The sequence below is a fragment of the Trichechus manatus genome, unplaced genomic scaffold (genome assembly GCF_000243295.1).
Source record: "Trichechus manatus latirostris isolate Lorelei unplaced genomic scaffold, TriManLat1.0 scaffold00113, whole genome shotgun sequence".
Classification (NCBI taxonomy): Eukaryota; Metazoa; Chordata; class Mammalia; order Sirenia; family Trichechidae; genus Trichechus; species Trichechus manatus.
The window spans coordinates 8,287,055-8,306,318 of record NW_004444049.1 but is presented as its reverse complement, the minus strand read 5'-3'; the positions used below and the strand labels follow the sequence as shown (position 1 = coordinate 8,306,318).

The window sequence follows — 19,264 nt, the reverse complement described above, 5'->3', positions numbered from 1 at the left end:
GTTTTACCTTGGGAAACGTTTTCACTGAACGTTACCTTTGTGAATGTTTTTACCAGAACGTTTATCAGAAAATGTTCATCAGCTATGGACAGAATTAGTCATACCCGTGGCCTAGATTTTATTGATAGATGTTGTTAAGGGTACGTACAGAGGAGAAGCGTAGCAGAGGATGGAATAGTAAGGACAGGCAGAAAGCCATTTCTTGCTTCGTTTCCTCAGATGCCTAAAGCCAGAGTTACACAAGCCACAAACTGGGAGAAATACATTTTTTTGTGAAACCAAAAATTTATAAATTGGGCCCAGATGTATTAAAATCCGTGAATATAATTTAACCATTGTTGGTTAAATTAATTCCTTATTCTCCTTAATATCCACACACATTGAGATTCTTTTTCCCCTAGAAAAATACCTGTTCCCTGTTGTTTCTCTTGGTAATTACTAGTTTTTGCTATTGCTCGTTCTCAGATCATAAATATATACTTATTTATTTTTCCATTAAACTATACTATCTTAAAACCTCAGGAGTCAAGCATCTAAGTATTTAATAAACCCTTCAGACCAGCGTTGTAATGAATTACTTAATATGGCCCTTCTAGCCATGGTCTTTGTGACTCACACACAATGATTGAGTGGGACTGTGCAAATAAGGTATATGGAACCTGTGATGGTTGGGGTTGTGTCAGCTGGGCTAGGCCATGATTCCCAATATTGTATGGCTGTCCTCCATTTTATGTGTTGTAAATCCTAACCTTTACATGTTAATGAGGCAGGATTGGCATGTGGTTTTTCTTGAGTCATAGCCTTGTAGGAGGGCGTGACTCAAGTCCCACCCTTACTCCAATTATACCCTTCCCTTGGGTGTGGCCTGCATCCAGCATATATATGTGAGTGCCCTGGCGGGGCTCTCAAACTCTGCATCCGGATCCTGCATCCATTTCTTACCATCTGACCACGGTTCATGGGACTTGAGCCAGAGGCCTGCTGTCTGACCTGCTGATTCTGGGATTCGCCGGCTTCCACAGCCCCGTGGGCTGGCAGCCTATCATCTGACCTGATTCACAAGCTTCCACAGGCTTGTGAGCCAGCAGCTTGTGGTCTGACCTGCTGGTTTGGGTTTGTCAGCCCCTGCAGCCACTTGGGCTGAGAGAAGCCTTTGCCTGACCCACAGATTTGGGACTTGCCAGCTTCCATAACTGCATGAGCCGTTCCCTTGATGTGGTGAGTGAGTTCTGTGAGACGTTGCAGCGAATTACGGAACCCAAAGATGGGAGGGAGAGTACTGAGGAGGAGGAGGAGTAGTTGATGTTAGAGATGATGGAGTGGTACAGCACTTTGGAAAAGTGGGACATTTGGGACATCTTTAACCTCCACCTCACAGGAACCAGCTTTGTGCTGATCCTTATAAATTATTTAGTGACAGAATCAGGATTTCAAGCTTATGCACTGCCTCTCACTCGTAACAAAAGATACCATCCAATGTACCCTCTATGCTCCAGCACCTCAGCCTCCCCAGCAACTAGCTAATCAGACCCAGAAAATAAAAACAAGTCTCTTTGTTGGAAATGAAAGATGTGCAGAAGGGTCTACTCCAGATGCCTTCCCTTTAGCTCCTTCCTCTGCCTCCGTTTTGTCCTTGCCAACCATCCAGGAAGGAGTCAAGTGCATACAGAACTCAGAGGGTCTATTTATTAGGAAAGGGATGTCAGTGCTTTATCAAAGATGAAGAGGTCAGAAAGGGATGGTAGGCTAAAGGCCCCTCAACTGGGACATTTCTTGGCCGTGATAAGGACAGCAGAAGGCACAAGTCCTGAAGATGTAAGAAAAGAGGCTTGAGCCACAGGGATATCTGCTCTTTGCACCAAACGGGAGAACTAGTTGATGGAGTGGTACAGCAATTTGGAGAAGTTAGACTTTGGGGACATCTTTAACCTCTGCCTCATAGGAACCAGCTTTGTGCTGATCCTTATAAATTATTTAAGACCATGCCAAACACCACCCAAGTAAACATTTAAATTTTTAATCGGTGCATATCTTAATAGGTGCTCATTTCTCTAAAAAATATGGGAAAAACAGATCACCAAGTCTTCAGAAATAATGCCATCATAGAGCAGGATAGAATCATATATCTATTTTTTACCTATCACTCCATATTTTGTAAGATTGCAGGTCCTTACAGAGGAGGGAAACGATGAGGAAGGGCTTTCCTTCCTCAGTGCCTTTTAAGCACAAATGGAACTCTGGATGCCATGTTGGGCGAGGTTGCAGGTCTGGTGCAGTCATGGCTCAGTACAAGTCTCCATCAACTGGAGCTCCACTGTCATTCTGTTTACTCTGGATTATGTCCACAATGTGTGGGTACTATGCAGTAGGCCACTATGTGTATGTCAGTTTGTCATACTGTGGTGTCAAGGATTTCATTTTACTTGGATCCACAATCAACGTCCATGGAAGCAGCAGTCAAGAAATCAAATGACACATTGCATTGGGCAAATCTGCTGCAAAAGATCTCTTTAAAGCGTTAAAAAGCAAAGATGTCACTTTAAGGACTAAGGTGCACCTGACCCAAGCTATGTTGTTTTCAATTGCCTCATATGCATGTGAAAGCTGGACTATGAGGAAGACCGAAGAATCGATGCCTTTCAATTATGGTGTTGGCGAATATACCATGGACTGCCAGAAAAACAAACAAATCTGTCTTAGAAGAAGTACAGCCAGAATGCTCCTTAGAAGCAAGGATGGCAAGACATCATCTCACATACTTTGGACATGTTATCAGGAGGGATCAGTCCCTGGAGAAGGACATCATGCTTGGTAAAATAGTCACTAAAAAAAAGGAAGACCCTCAACGAGATGGACTGACACAGTTGGCTGCAGCAATGGGCTCAAACATGGCAGTGTTTCGTTCTGTTGTACATAGGGTCACTATGAGTCGGAATCAACTCAACGGCACCTAACAACACGACCACAGTAGGTGAGACCATATAGCACCACCTCTACCTTTATGAGCGGAGGTAGTAAGCATGTGTTATTAGCCATCATATAAGCACAGAACAGATTATAGAGGGGAAAAAAACAAACCAACCTTACTCTTGCCAAATGTACATGAATTCTCACTTTACCAGTAACACCCTCTCCCAATAAGCTAGACCCCTCTTTGTACCTCCCTACACCCTTAAAGAACACAACCATCAGCTTATACAAAAAGTCTCTCTTCCAAATAATCTTATGCAATCCAAGGACAGAACTAATTACTGTATTCCTTTTCCAAGCTTCTTGTTTCTTTTACACCTAGGTTTGTGAACAAAATATCATGGTTGCATATTTTGTTTGCTTTGGGCTAGTTTTGCTTTATTTTCTTTTTGTTTTATATATAGACTTGATGTTACAGTAAACTATCATCTTATGCATCACCGGAGAAAAAATAAAATTGATATTTAAAAACTTATTTTAGAAATGTATTAGACTAATCCTTTTATTAGCACTGCTAAGAGAGCCAAGTGGTCAGGCTTACATTTCAGTTTTGATTTCTAAGCCCAGCTCGTAATGCATATGTTAGTGAAGAGGAAAGTGGACAAAGGCAGGCATTCTGATGCGGTCTGGAGGAGATGTGGCAAAGCCACAACCTGAAGGATCAGCCGCAGGGATGGAAATCTCTATGTGGAAGTTTGTGGAGGAGGAATCTGCATGCCTTACCAATCCTTAATGTTTTCCACAGAATCTGAAGGTCTCGAATGAAGAGAAAGGATTTGAGATGGATGTGAAGGATCATACTTTGGCACGTAAGGGACAGCTGAGAACAGTGTTTCCCAAACTCATACACCCACCTTCACAGTTCTGCCAAAACCACATACTACCTGCACTACTATTTAGTCAATATTTTATTTAAAAGATACAGATTTTTTTAAAAGAAACTTTGGACAAAGGAACATGTTTAATGATGCCTTGGGGATGCCATTAGTGAAATCCAGACTGGGAAACCATTAGACAACTCAGTTTTTTCCAACCAATAAATTGCAAGGAAAAAAAAGGAGGGGAAATCTATAGGCTAAAAGAGGCTTAAGAGACACGAACAAAATAAATGTATGACTCTAGTTCAGATTCTGATTTGAAAAAGCAAAACTTTATGAGACCATCAGGGAAGTATGAATAAGAATTATGGTCAATTTTGTTGGGTATGATGATGGTAATTGGTCTTTTTTTTTAAGTCCTTTTAGAGATGCATACTGAAATTGCTTACTGATGAGATGGTGAGGGGAACTTTAGAGAACTTTGTCACTTGCCAAACCAAAAAACATAAAAATATATTTCACAATAAAAATGTGTTAGTATATGTCCAAGTAAACCATCTTTGGAAACACTGGCTTTGAAGAAAGTTGAAATCAAAATCCAATGGGAAGTGCTGAAGTGTCTGGCAATGAAGAAGCATTAGACACCAAGTGAAGGCATACGCTTACCCAATAGCCAATTAAGAGAAGAAACAAAACTCTAAACTAGAAATCTCTCAAGCTGGAGAAGAAAGGGTGGTTGTCTGAAAACTAAGTCAGGTTATAGCTAACAAGCAAATTTTCAGAGTGAAACTCTTACGAGGCTGGGGCCTGGCCCATCTCCCCATAAATGAAGGCAGATTTGGTGTCAGTATAAAAATCCAGTTGCCATGGAGTTGATTCCAACCCACGGCGACCCCATTTAACAATTAGGGCTGTTCAACAAGGAAATAGGTTTCTTTTCGGGGTACCGATTTCTTTTTCAAGCAGAAGTTTGATAACCATTGGCAAAAGGAGAGTCCATTGCTGACTGGAGGTTAGATTAGCGGACCCTTAAAAGCCTGTGGTTCCTGACTTCAGGAACCACAGATGGGACCAGCAGGAGCAGTGGAAACTATTGATCACACCTCTACTAACTGGCATAAACTGTTCTATCTTTCAGCAGAGAGAGAAACTGAGGTCCCTGTGTCCTTAATTGTGCTGATTATTTAATTACTGCCTTAATAATCATGTAAATTCCTGAGTACCACTTCCAACAAAGAGGGCAGCTCATGCTGGGATCTGAAAGCGAATGCTTGCTTTTCTGAGGAATCTCACCAAGAAACAGTGCCCCTTTAGGTAAGTATTGCATGTGGCCATGACCTAACCAATAACTGGTTACTGTGTTCCCCACACTGTGTAGATGCTGCAGAGAAATTATATATGCTACATACACAGATACTTAACTATGCCTTGCTTTTAGGAACTGATGTTCTAAGGCAACCAATTCTTTTTTTTTTTTTTTGAGTTATAATTCACATATCAAAAAATTCACCCTTTTGAAAGCAACTGATGCCTATGGGCATTTTGATTTGATCTTTACTCCAGGGAAGAGTTTGGAAGAGGTGTTCTACTTAGCTAGAATAGCTCTTACTGTATTTATTTCTATCTTGCCTTGTTTCACCAAGGATTTAAGGCAATATATTTGCATACATAAAACCAGAAGCCATCTGAAAGATAAGTCAGAAAGTTATTCTGACACATGGAAAGTGAAAGGCATAGAATTCATGCTTTCAACAGTGAACATGTTTAGAGTCATCTTTTGCTTTCTATAACGTCCCAGCTAAGGAGTCTTCTTTGGCCAATCTTCGCTGCTCAGCTGCCTCCTTCCTGTAACTTAAAAATAGTAGCTTGCTATTAAGAGTTCACAATACTGAATACAGCATATCAACCAACCAACCAACCTATTGCTGTCGAGTCAATTCTGACTCATAGTGACCCTACAGGACAGAGCAGAACTGCCCAATAATTTCCAGGACGCAGCTGGTGGATTCGAACTGCTGACCTTTTGGTTAGCAGCCTGAACTCCTAACCACTGGGTCATCACGGCTCCAAATATAGCACACAGATCCAAAAAAAGAAAAAGGATTCTGAAAATTTACCTGTATTTTCACCTTCCTCTGTTTTCCTTTCTGCCTTATTTGCACTCAGTTCCTTATGTGCCAAGGAGAGAAGGGCTTGGAGGAAGCCCTCTACTCGATCCTAGAGCACCACTCTTCACCACAGGCTTGGAGCCAGACCCTTCTCTTATATTCCTGGAGCTCTTTTCTTTCCCATCCTACATCAGCATCCCAAACTCCCATGTCACAGCTATGTCCACTGTCAGTAACCATCTGTGTGAGCTTAGATAAGCAATAACCTCTCTAGGCTGCTGGCCATCACACTTTTAAAATGAGGGAGTTGAACTAGATGAACTATAAGATCCATCCATCTGGGATTTTGTACCTTACTCTTCCTAACCAGTTACCATTGAGTTGACTCCAACTCATGATTGACCCCATGTGCGTCAGAGTAGTACTGGGCTCCACATAGTTTTCAATGGCTGATTTTTCAGGAGTAGATCACCAGGCCTTTCTTCTGAAGTACCTCTGGGTGTACTCGAACCTCCAATCTTTTAGTTAGCAGCTGAGCACATTAACCATTTGCACCACCGAGGGACTCCTCTACTCTTCCATGTTGTTATCGTGTGTCTTCAGGTTGATTCTGACTCACAGCCGCCCTATAGGACAGAATAGAACTGCTCCACAGGGTTTCCTAGGCTGTCAATCTCTATGGGAGCAGATCACCAGGTCTTTTCTCCCACGAGGCAGCTGGTGGGTTTGAACTACAGACCTTTCAGTTAGCAGCCGAGTGCTTAACCACTGTACCACCAGGGCTCCTTTACTCTTCCGTAGCGCCCATCATTTCCCTACCACCACAGGCCCTCAACCTCCTCCCAGAGATATACCACCAGGGGTGTTTTCTGCCTTTCAGTTTCTCATCCTCAAAGACCTCATTTCACATCTCCAACATACAGGCAAAAATTTCAAGTCATCAATACAGTATCTGTTGTTGGAAGAGTCAATCAAAGGTCTTTCTCTGTGGAAAGCACAGGTAACAGATAAAGAGAACAAAGCCAAACACTCTAAAAGGACAAAAAAGAGAACAACCTGCAGTTCTCTGTGAACTAATGTCAACAAAGTTTTAAACCAGCATAGCATGCATGGTGTTTGAGTCACAAACCAGGGTTCAAATCCTGACTTGCTTCTAAGTGACCACAAACAAGTTAATTTTCCTTTTTATGAGTCTCAAGTTTCCTTGTCTTTTAATAAAAGTAGGGGGTAGGGCAATACCTCATAAAGTTGTTGAGGAGTAAATGAAATGTATATGAAATATCCAACACAGCCCAGCAAAGGAGCTCAACAAACACTAACTATGATAATAAACCAGAATTGTGTAAGATTCCCTAGTTTGTGTGTTTTTCCTAAGTCTTCACTGTCCTCTGCTTGTCTCCCTTTTTTCCTCATAAGCAACCTGACCCCCATCTCCACCCCAAGCACAGAAGTCAGCTTCCTGAAAGATCTGCAGGAGAGGAATGAAGGAAATCAGGAGGCATGCAGGCTTGTGGAAGAAACCAGCCAACACCAGTTCAAAAAGCCATTTTCACTGTTAGCTTTATGGTCCAGAATGTGGAGATGTGGATACACCTCAGAAGACTTCCCAGTGCCCCTGCAGAGAAAAGCTCTACCCCATAAAGTCCTGTTCTCTGGCTGGGCAAAGAGAAAGAGAAAACGTAGGGACCTCCATCCTGTCCCCCCAGCAGGAGAGCCCCCAACCGTCTGTGCTGTCCTCAAACATTGGCCAGAGCAGGCCCAGCATCAGCTCATGATTCCCCAGATGTTAGTTTTTGGGGCCAAGTACAAAATCTTTGGGTGGCCCTCCACCACCACTACTCTGTCTGTCTGCTGTTGGGGAGTTGGGGAGGGGCTGCCCCCCAAGAAGGGGGCCAGCCTCTGGATCCGGTTTGCTGCACTTGGCCAGGTCCTCGTTGTGGGCCTTGCGGATGTGGCGGTAGAGGTCCCCTGACTGCGTGTACCTGCGCAGGCAGTAGCGGCACTCGTAGGGTCGCTCACGTGTGTGCACTGTGGCATGTCGCCGCAGCGTGTAAGAGCATGAGAAGGTCTTACCACACGTCTTGCAAGTGGGAACATCCTCCGTAAAAACGCCAAAGCTTCCTGGGGCTGCTTCATACTTGGAAGGCAAGTAAAGTGGCTCATGCAGGGCTTGGGGGGCAGGCAAAGGCGAGATCACCAGCCCCCGATGATACTGCCCTGGACCTGGCAGCAGATGGTAGGGCAGGTGAAGGTCTGGGGGCAGGAACTGGTCACTTGGCCCCACCTCCTCCAGTCCTGCTGCCCCTGACTCCTCAAAAGCCTCTGGCTGGGGAGGCCGTCCTCCAAACATTGCTCCTCCTGGTGGGAACAGTTCCCCAGGACCTCGAGGCTGCTCATCTGACACATCTGGCTCCTCATCAGAAATCACAATAGCTTCTACTTTCACCTGGACCAACTCAGCTTCAGCTGGGCCTGGAGGCTGGGATGGATCTGGGGCTGGGACTGGGGCTGGAGCTGAAGCGGGGGGATAGAAGCCTTGCAGTGGTCCTCCAGTACCCCTGGGTTCCACCACCCTAAGACTCTCAGGACCCACATCAAGGGGAGCCAAGGGCTCTGCTGAAACTGTTGAGAGGCCAGAAGAGAAGTAGTTGGCAGGAATGATCTCTGTGGAGCTACTGGGGCTGGCAAGAGTGACATCAGCCACTGGCGGGGGAGGTGCCCGGAGTTGTGGTGAGTCAACTTCCATGCCAGGCTGTGTAGTGTCAGCCCCACCGGACACTGGTGGCTCATCTGGAGGACGGACAGTAGGTGAGGGAGCAGCAGGGTCTTTCCAGTCCCCTTTTCCCCAGTTACCCGATGTCTCAGCAGATGCCAACGAAGGCTGGAGGCCGTGGGAGGTGCTGGACAAAAACTCGAAACTAGGGGGTTGTGAGCTGGTCTCCTCCTCCTTCTTGGTACTGTCTGCCTCTGCCAGGGCTCGGGCCTGCAGGCGCCACTTACACACCTTGACAATGTCATTCATGTGCAAGTAGCTGGCAGCTGCCAGCACATCCTCCACAGGGGTATCCCCCCACAGAGCCAGCTGGCCTGCATACATAAAGTCCAGAAGGAGCCCAAAGGCTGGTGCCGTGACAATCTCATTGTGAATGCACACCAGGTCCCTCTTTTCCAGTTCCCGCTCCTTGTAGAAAAGCTGGAAGAAGGGGCTGCAGGAGGCCAGTACGGCCCGATGGGCCAAGAACTGGGTGCTACCCACCATCACAGTGCAGTCACAAAGGAAACCCTGGGAACGCTGCTCCCGGAGGCTCTGGAGCAGCTGTTGACTGTGCTCTGGGAACTCCATAGCATCCCGCGAAGGGAAGAGGCCCTAGAAAGGTCCCCACCTGGGAAGAGAGGATAGTGGGTTAGACCAGGCAACCCCCCCGGCAACCTTAAACGTCAGCTCTTAACTATCACATGCCACCTCAAGGCCTCTGGCAACATCTTCCTGTCCCCAAGACGGTCGCTTAAGTTACTACCCTTCTTTCTCCTAGGTCACACCCAGTGGTCTCCTATTAGCTCCGCCCCCAGCCTAACCTTAGTAGCACGCCCCGCCCCCGTCCAAAAAGCCCCGCCCCGGAAGTTCCTCCCCTGACCAGCCTCCGCTTCCTCGTTGCCCACCCGGTAGGTTCCAACGGCTTCTCCAACTTGGAGCCTCTTTCGCTCCCACGCCTCTTCCGGGGATGCCTCTACGCCCAACCTGTTGAACTCCCTGAGCCTCTCCCTGTCGCATTCCAGGGGCTAAGGAGTGCTAAGGAGGGAACTAGCAGAGAAAGCTGATCCGTCGCCCACCACCACGCACGCACCGTGCGAACTCCGCCCCCTCCCATCTCCTCAGTTTCAATTGGCTCAAACTTGCCTTCCCCCGTCACGGATTGGTCCACCGTCTACTAACCCGCCCCCTCGCTGACCAGAGTCTCCAAGTGGGTGTTCGCGGCCATCGCTCAGGAGGCTAGGCGTCCGATTGGTTAGTGCTCCTGTCCTAAACTTTTCCTCCTCGTCCTGCCTTCTTTGCCTCAGAGCCCCCCTGGATTGGCTGAGTGTTTCTCCATCTACCTGAGGCCGCAGGAGGGCGGGGACGGGTCTTGGCGGTATATTCGCAGGGTCACAGGACTTTGTGCCCGAGGGGACAGCACGTCCCTCTGGCAGCAGGGTGAGCGGAGAAAGAAGACGAGTTAACAAACTGGTGTGGGACCCAGGGGGCCAGAGTTCTAAAACCGTAACCGTGGGCAACAGGCACACCTCTCTGAACTGTAGCTGTCTCTTGAAGGTCCCTGCCTCCCTCAAAAATGGTCTTAGTTTTAGTTCCTAACTTGACTTGGAAGAATGGACACAATATATTGAAGCTGAGGCCAGAGTGGCATGCGTGTCTTTAGTACAAAGATGGAAGGTAGGAAATGTACTGTCCCTAATTCTGGTTAGGTCTGATTGTAGGCTTGCCTACAGAACAAAGTAGAGATGCTTAGTGTGGTGGATGAAGGAGTGAGAACCAGGGCACTAAGTTACCCCTCTGGTAATCCTGTTCAACCGCATTGCTCTGGTCAGAGAGAGAGGCAGCAATCACTGACAGTGCTGCCCAAACCGATTCAACGCAATCGCTGTCAAATTCCCAGCAGCTTTTTATGCAGAAATAGAAAAACCATGCTAAAATTCACACTTCCCAATTTTAAAACTTATTACAAAGCTATAGTAATGAAAAAATGTGGTACTGGCATAAGGTTAGACTATAGACCAACGGAATAGAGAGCTTAGATGAACCTTCACATATATGGTCAATTGATTTACAACAAGGATGCCAAGACCATTCAATAGATAAAGCAGAATCTTTTCAACAAATGGTGCTGGGGAAACTAGATGTCCACATGTAATAGAATGAATTAGACCCTTACTTTGCACTGCATATGTGAATAATAGCCGACATAAGGCTAATCTCCAAACTGTGAAGATAACTTATGTCACTGCTTTTGTAGTTCATCATTCTGACAGCAGCCACCCACGTGGCACTTTCTTTGTCTAACCCTAACCACCAGTTTGGGTTTCCACAAGTTGGGACTCTCTCCTTCCAGTCCCTGCCAAATAGGCAAACACCAGCCTCTCTACCCATGGTGGGTTCGATAATTCGCTGGAATGGGTCACAGAACTAACAGAGACTATTAGCTGTACTTACAGTTACCCATTTATTATAACCAGAAAGGATACAAGCCAAGACATGCAACGGACAAGGTCTGGAAGAGGTCCTGGCCTGAGGCCTCCATTGCTCCCAGGGAGTGCTGCACCCTCTCCCCTGCATGGATGTTCTCACCAATCCATGAAAAAAAAAAAAATTCCCAAACCGTTGCCCGTAGAATCGAAGCTGACTTAATAGCAACCCTCTAGGACAGAGTAGAACTGCCTCATGGGGTTTTTAAGGCTGCAAACTTTACAGAAGCAGACTGCCACATCTTTCTCCCACGGAGCTGCTGGTGGGTTCAAACTGCTGAACTTTCAGTTAACAGCCAGGTAGTTAACACTGTACAACCAGATCTCCTTACCAATCCATGAGGCCTCAAAAAAGAGACCTCCAAGGTCCAGGGCTCCCTAGTTTTTGGGACCTCAACAAGTATGCACGAATGGGGCCTTAATGCTTGGTTGTGAGCAATCCAATCAATGAATATGCATAATTGCATCATGGCCGCCTCACCTTCTGACATGAATTCCCCAGGTGTGGGGCTTGTGTAGCCCCTACTTGCCTGGCTATTTTAGACAGAGAGCACCTTAATTAGCTCGTGCTATTTTCAGAAACCAGATACAAAAGGCCAACTTAGTTCTTTGTCCCACATTCTATACAAAAGTTATCTCAAAATGTATCAAATACCTAAATTTAAGAGCTAAAACTCTTAGAAGAAAACATAGGGGCAAATCTTCATCACAGTTGTTTTTGGCAATGGATTCTTAGATATGACACCAAAAGCATGAACAGCAAAGACAAAATAGATACATTGGACTTCATCAAAAATTAAAAGCTTTTGTGCATCAAAAGACACTATCAAGAGAGTGACAACCCACAGAATGGGAGAAAATGTTTGAGAACCATATATCTGATGTTGTTGTTAGGTGCCCTCGAGTCAGTTCCGACTCATAGCGACCCTATGTACAACAGAACGAAACACTGCCCCGTCCTGCACCATCCTCACAATCATTGTTATGATTGAGCCCATTGTTGCAACCACTATGTCAGTCCATCTCGTTGAGGATCTTCCTCTTTTTTGCTGACCCTCTGCTAAGCATGATGTCCTTCTCCAGAGACTGGTCCCTCCTGATAACATGTCCAAAGCATGTGAGACTGTCAGTTTGTTGTACTGTGGGGTCTTGCGTGTTGCTGTGATGCTGGAAGCTATGCCACCAGTATTCAAATACCAGCAGGGTCACCCCTGCAGACAGGTTTCAGCAGAGATTCCAGACTAAGACAGCCTAGGAAGAAGGACCTGATGGTCTACTTCTGAAAAAAGTTAGCCAGTGAAAATCTTTATATATCTGACAAGGGTCTAATATTCAGAATATATAAGGAAGTCCTACAACTCAACAACAAAAAGACAACAACCCAATTGAAAATGGGCAAAGGACTCAAATAGACATTTCTCCAAAGATATACAAATAGCCAATAAGCACATGATAAGATGCTCAACATCATTAGTGTAAAAATGGCGTGGGGGCGGCGTCTGACCTCCTCTATATTCACAAGGGGGAAGGAGAATCAAGATCAACAGCCCGAGGCTGATTCCTATAAGTTGGAGTTCAGACATGCCTCCTCTCTCCACCATCTTTATTAATTCTGACACGAATTGTCCCTCCCACGGCCCTCTCTATGCCTCTGCTGGGTTTGATAATTCATTGCAATGACCACACAGAACTCACAGACAATACTCACAGTTATGGGGTTTATTAGGGAAGTAACAGGTTACAATTTAGGTTCAGGAACACTCAAGGATACAGTTCTTCCATTAGGACAGCCTCTTCCCAGCCGTGCTTGCAAGCATGCCTCTGTCTCTGGCTCTCGGCTTCTGCCGTGCTTGGGCTAGTGTTACAAAGCCCTTTTAGCTCTGCCAACAAGTGCTGAGAGGCACACTACTCTGCCAGTAAGCCTTGGCATGAAAGCACTCAGCTCCAGCTAGTGGGTCAGCAAACCTAGCTTCAGCAAGTGCCCAGAAGCACCCTACTCTTCCAGCAAGCCTCCTGCCCAAAGGCACTCAGCTTTCTCGCTCCATGGGCCAGGAAGCCCACCACACCGTCTCCTGCTGCCGGTCTCTGCAGCCGACACTTCTCTGCCACCTTCTCGCTGACTTCAGTGTTGCAGCTCTCTCTCTCTCTCTCTCTCTCTCTCTCTGTTCCAGGAGCTTCTCAGTACAGGGATCCCAGGTCCAAAGGACTCACTCTACTCTTGCCCCTTCTTCCTTGGTAGTGAGATCCTCTGTCTGCTCTAGAATTGTCTTTCTTTTAAGCCTAGAAGGATGGCAAAACTGATCAGTTCCCTTGGTGGGCCTCAATTACCTTATTTGCACAAGACCATGGTGAGAAATGCCACACAAAGTGGTCCGTCGCACTGGAGGCCACTCCCTGGCTTTTCTAGCTGTGATTCTTTGATACTTGGAGGATAACTTCCCCCTCCTAATAATTTTACCAGTCCAGAACAGTCATTAGTGGTATGGCAAAGAGTCCTAAGGCTGAGGTTACTCAGGTACCACCTATGGAGGTCTGCTGCAGGTGTCCATCTGATTTGGTCAGGTTCTCCAATAGTTCATCTCATCTTCTCCTTCTCTGGCCTCTGGTAAAATTTAACTGAGAGAAGATTATTCCCTTGATCTGAGCCTCATGAGTTATCAGCACAGCAAAACCTTTAAGGCACTTTAGGTTTAGCCACTGTACTTATGCCCCCAGCAGTGCCTCCCCCTTTGTCCACTCACACTTACACCTTCTGCAATTACAGCTTTTACAATCGCAATTAACCCTGTTAACAATCAACACTCACAACTGAATCATATAATCCTATTAGCACCTCCCTTCATCCTCTCTCCCCCCACCCTCCCGGCCCATCAGGAAAAGAGAAATCTATTCACTGGGAATCCTCCCTTGTCCCCCTCATTTAATGTAAGCACACTCACAAAAGTGTGTAAGCCAACCACTTCACACCTTTATCTCCCCCCATTTTAGACAGCCAGTGTTGAAATTGCCCATCCCTATCAAACCATCACTCTGAGGGGCCAAGCGTGTTCCTTGGTCTTGAAGAATCTTCTGTTCCAGTTGGAACTTGGAGCATCTGCATCCGTAAGCAAAGTCCAGTCCAGAGCAAAGTCCAAGCCAGCTCATAGTGTCAAACATTTTTCTCTTCATTCAGTCGGGTTGCAGTCAGCTCCTCCCTAGCCATCCAAGCTAGGTCACAATGGGTAGCAGCCTTAGGCTTGAGAGTTCACACACATACCTACCAGCACTTCAGACAGCCCCTTCTCTCTCTCATCTCTGGCTCCCTGAGCTAGGTCAATGGGTTCCAGCAAAAATAAAAATTAAAAAAAAAAAGCAATCAAGGAAGAGCAATGGTGAGGCTGGAAGAGCCATTTTTATGATGCGACATTGGGGGATGTAATCTACTAGTGTCAGACCTCACATAGGAGGAGGGTTGAGAATCAAGATAAGCACAAAGCTGATTCCTATGAGGTGGAGGTTAGACATACCTCCACTCTCCAACTTTTTCACCATTTCTTACATCAGCCACGCCCACCACCCTCCACTGCACTCTCTACTTATCTGCTGGGTTTAATAATTTGTCACAACAGCCACATAGAATTTGCAGACTGTACTCACAATTATGTGTTTATTAGGGAAGTAACAGTCTACAACTCAGGATCAGGATCAACTTGGAAGTAACAGGATACAAGTCAGGAGACAGGATACAGTTCTTCAATCAGGACAGCTTCCAACCAAGACAGTTCTCAGCTTCTTCTCAGCTGTGCTTGCAGGTAGTCGGCCCCTCTCTTGGCGGTGCCTACAGGTAGGCCTTTTCTTGACCTCTGCTCTGCTTGGGCAAGTATTACAACTCTTTAGCTCTGCCAGCAAGTGCCCAGAGATACCCCACTCCTCCAGCAAGCCTCCTGCTTGAAGGCTTTCAGCTTTCTCTCACTCCATGGGTTGGCAAGCCCACAACAGCCGTCTTGTGCCGTGTCTCCTGCTTCCTGCTGTTTGTACTGCTGCTACTGGGCTCTGCTGTGTTTGCCACCATTTATTGCTGGTGCCAGTGTTACGGCTTTCTCTTGTGTCTAGGAGGTTCTCAGTACAGGGATCCCAGGTCCAAAGGACACGCTCTGCTCCAGGCTCTTCTGGATGGTAGTGAGGTCCCGCCTGAACCTCTGTGGGATTGGCCCTTATGTAACCCTCCTCCTTGTCTATTTCAAGGCATAGTCCTCCCACCAGGTCCAGGAACTGACCAATCTCCTTGGTAGGCCACTGTCACTGAATTTGCATAGTAATTGACGGATTCCCCCCGGAAAAGTCACTTAATTCTATTGGGTGGTTTTACACACCCTATTTGCATGGTGTATCGACTGATCCCTTGCAAGACTGTGGCCCAGCCAATAATTTTTGGCAGAATTATAAACCCAATGCCAGAAAGGCCTTATATAAGAGAAACCCGTTGCTCTGCAGGGGAGGAAATTCAAGAGTTCTGTTTCTGACCATTTAAATGGAGATTCCCCTTAGTTGGACTTGTGAGTCTGAAGTTCAGGGGAAATGTCAGGGCTGGAGCTATATGTGGGGAGTGTCATTATCATATAGATGGTGTTTAAAGCCAGAGAACTGGAGGGGGAACCCTCATGAGGAAGGGGGTAGATGGGGTTGCTAAGCAATAAGGAACACAGGCTGTTTGGGAAGCTTAAGCAGTCATTTTTCTACAGGTTTAGAAGTGATCAGAATGAAAAGAAGACTGCGGCTGGGCAAAAGGACTGTGTGCTTGGTACTCTGGGGTGGCTATGCATGCTGGACCTAGATATTTTTTTTTTTAAATTACAGTTCTCTTAACCAGGTCCTGCTCCGGCACATACTGCTAACTTCTGTACAAATTAGAAAAAGACATTTTTTTCTGATCCATACAGCTATTGGCCTAAGCCATGTGTGCACTAGATTTGTGCACCTCTTACCCCAGAGAAGGAGTCCCTGGGTGGTGCAAATGGTTAAGTGCTCATCTTAGGCTGGGTTCTCTAGAGAAACAAAACCAGTGAAGCATATATATATATACATATATATATATAGAGAGAGAGAGAGAGCGAGGGAGAGAGAGAGAGATTTATATCAAGGAAATGGCTTATGTGGTTGTAGAGGTTAGAAAGTCCTAAGTCTGTGGGTTAGACTGGAGGCATCTCCTAACTCAGGTAGCTGCAGGGGCTGGTGAGCCCAAGATCAGCAGGTCAGACAGGCCGCTGGCTCACAGGCTGCAGAGGCTGACAAATCCCAAGAATGGCAGGTGAGCTGATAGCTCAGATCCCAAGAACAGGAGGTCAGATGAACAAGAATCAGCTGCATGATCCGGAGTGAGCAAAAACCAGTGAGCTTTGCCAGAAAGTCTACATATATTGGATGGAAGCCACACCCTCAAGGACACTCACTTTCAACTGATTGGTTGCTCATAGCAGATCTCATCATGGAGGTGATTACATTATATCAGATCTCATTATGGATGTGATTACATCATTACATAGCTGCCAAACTAACTACATCATAACTGCCAAACCACTGAGAACCATGGCCCAGCCAAGCTGACGCACACCTTAACCATCACAGTGCTCAACTACTAGCTGAAAGGTTGGTAATTTGAACCCACCCAGAGGCACCTTGGAAGGTAGGCCTTGTAATCTGCTTCTGAAAGGTCACAGTCTTGAAAACCATATGGAGTACAGTTCTACTCTGCATACATGGGGTTGCCTTGTGTCAGAATTGACTTGATGGCAACTAATGACAATAACACCCCCAGGAGAGCTGTTAAGCAGGGTACAACTTGGTGGTTTTTCTTCTCAAAACTGGGGTACACACACCTCCACCCTGAGGGACACAGAGCCACAGGGTACCATGACACATTTTTCTAGAGTATGATTCAGTCAAATATTCTTTTGAGTAAAAGCTTTTATGTGGGGGTGTTTAAAACTAGCATGGATAGATTATGTCACATGAGAAAATGTGAAATTTAAACTTCACGCTTACAACAGCCTTCTTATACTCCCATAACTTTCCTCCCAGGAAACAAGTGGAAAAAAGTTTTGCTTCCAAGTGTCTGTGTATTAGTAGAAGTTAGAAAAATATGTGTTATTTAGCACTTGCTAAGTGCTAAGCAGGAGCTCTGGTGGCACAATTGTTAAGCACTTGGCTGCTAACTGAAAGGTTGGTGTCCGAACCCACCAGCTGCTCTGAGGGAGAAAGATGTGGCAGTCTGCCTGTAAAGATTACAGCTTTGGAAACCCTACTGGGCAGTACTACTGTGTCCTAGAGGGTCCTCTGAGTCAAAATAAACTGGACAGCAATGGGTTAAGTGCTAGGCAATATGCTAAAGATATAATCTTCTCTAATTCCATAATTGTCCTTCTTATCTCCATCAGACAGAAGAGACTGAAGCTCAGCCCAGTTAAGTAACTTCCCCAAGGTCACACAGCTAGTAAGAGGCAGAGCTGAGATTGGGTTTATCTATCTTTAAAGCAACACCCCTAACACTTCATAGATTGTCTGGAGTCTCCCTAAGGTGGCCCTCAGGGTTGTTGTAATACCCATGGCCAGAGGGTTCAGATTTAGTTGGATGCAGGATTATTTTAGCTGTTGGAAGAGCTGGCAAAACAGAAAGAGGAGCCCAGAACCAGGAAGAAGAGTAGAGGACGTGAAACAAGGGATATCCAAGAAGCTGAAGTATATGAAGAAGAATGTGGCATCAGGGTTGGAGAAAAACTCATTAACAACCTGCAATATGCACATAACACAACCTTCCTTGCTGAAAGCAAAGAGGACTTGAAGCATTTACTGACCAAGATCAAAGACTACAGCCTTCAGTATGGATTACATCTCAACATAAAGAAAACAGAAGTCATCACAACTGAACCAATAAGCAGCATCATGATAAATGGCGAAAATACTGAAGTTGTCAAGGATTTCATTTTACTTGGATCTACAATCAATGCCCATTGAAGCAGCAGTCAAGAAATCAAATGATGTATTGCATTGGGCAAATCTACTCCAAAAGACCTTTTTAAAATGTTAAAAAGCAAAGATGTCACTTTGAGGACTAAGGTGCGCCTGACTCAAGCCATGTTATTTTCGGTCTCCTCAGAAGCATATGAAAACTGGACAATGAATAAGGAAGACTGAAGAAGAACTGATGCCTTTGAATTGTGGTGTTGGTAAAGAATATTGACTATACCATGGACTACCAGAAGAATGAACAAATCTGTTTTGGCAGACATACAGCCAGAATGCTGCTCAGAAGCAAGGATGGCGAGACTTTGTCTCACATACTTTGGACATGTTATCAGGAGGGACCAGTCCCTGGAGAAGGACATCACGCTTGGTAAAATAGAGGGTCAGTGAAAAAGAAGAAGACCCTCAATGAGATGGATTGACATGGTGGCTGCAATAATGGGCTCAAACATAGTAACGATTGTGAGAATGGCGCAGGAGTAGGCAGTGTTTTGCTCTGTTATACATGAGGTCACTATGAGTTGGAACCCACTCTATGGCACCTAACAACAACGACTCGTCACCTACATTCAATAATTATCAATGTATTGCCAAACTTGATTCATCTGTACCTCTACTTTTTCTTTTTAGTATAATTTACTTATTACCTGTTGCCATCGAGTTGACTTAGACTCATAGCGACCCTGTAGGACAGAGTAGAACTTCTCCATAGGGTTTTCAAGGCTGTAATGTTTACGGAAGCTGAGTACCACACCTTTCTCCCCAGGAGCAGCTGGTGAGTTTTCACCAGTTAGGGTGAGGGTTAGCAGCCAAGCTCTTTAACCACCGCGTCACCAGGGCTCTTTAATTTACTTATTAGTAAGTTTAAATAATGAAATTTTTAATAATGGCTGTGTTTAACAACATGCAGTTGCTGTATGGGGATTAAATAAGAGTTACTATGCTTACTATGTGAAAGCAGTGTTAAAATATTTGCTGAACGAATGAACTCTATTAAAGCACTTAACTTGCGTAGACTTTCACTAATTAATGAATTCCATTTAAAAAAATTATTGAGTCTCTATTATAGGCCAAACCCGTTGCCCTCGATTGGATTCCGACTCATAGTAACCCCAACAGGAGGAAGTAGAA

At 45.5% G+C, this 19,264-nt stretch overlaps 1 protein-coding gene and 1 long non-coding RNA gene across 2 annotated transcripts; one reads left to right on the top strand and one right to left on the bottom strand.

Moving 5' to 3' along the window:
* Positions 1-2,849: 2,849 nt before the first annotated feature.
* Positions 2,850-7,661, top strand: LOC111821882 (uncharacterized). Its single transcript, XR_002825227.1, has 3 exons — positions 2,850-3,779; positions 4,927-5,102; positions 7,313-7,661. It is a non-coding gene; the product is annotated as an uncharacterized LOC111821882 (long non-coding RNA).
* Positions 7,662-7,677: 16 nt separating this feature from the next.
* ZBTB3 (zinc finger and BTB domain containing 3) lies at positions 7,678-9,742 on the bottom strand. The gene is made up of 2 exons (XM_004383937.2): positions 9,636-9,742; positions 7,678-9,279 (listed from the first exon to the last, which is right to left on the bottom strand). The coding sequence occupies exon 2, from the start codon at positions 9,237-9,239 to the stop codon at positions 7,683-7,685; it is 1,557 nt and encodes a 518-aa protein (XP_004383994.1). The 5' UTR covers positions 9,240-9,279; positions 9,636-9,742; the 3' UTR covers positions 7,678-7,682.
* Positions 9,743-19,264: the final 9,522 nt, after the last annotated feature.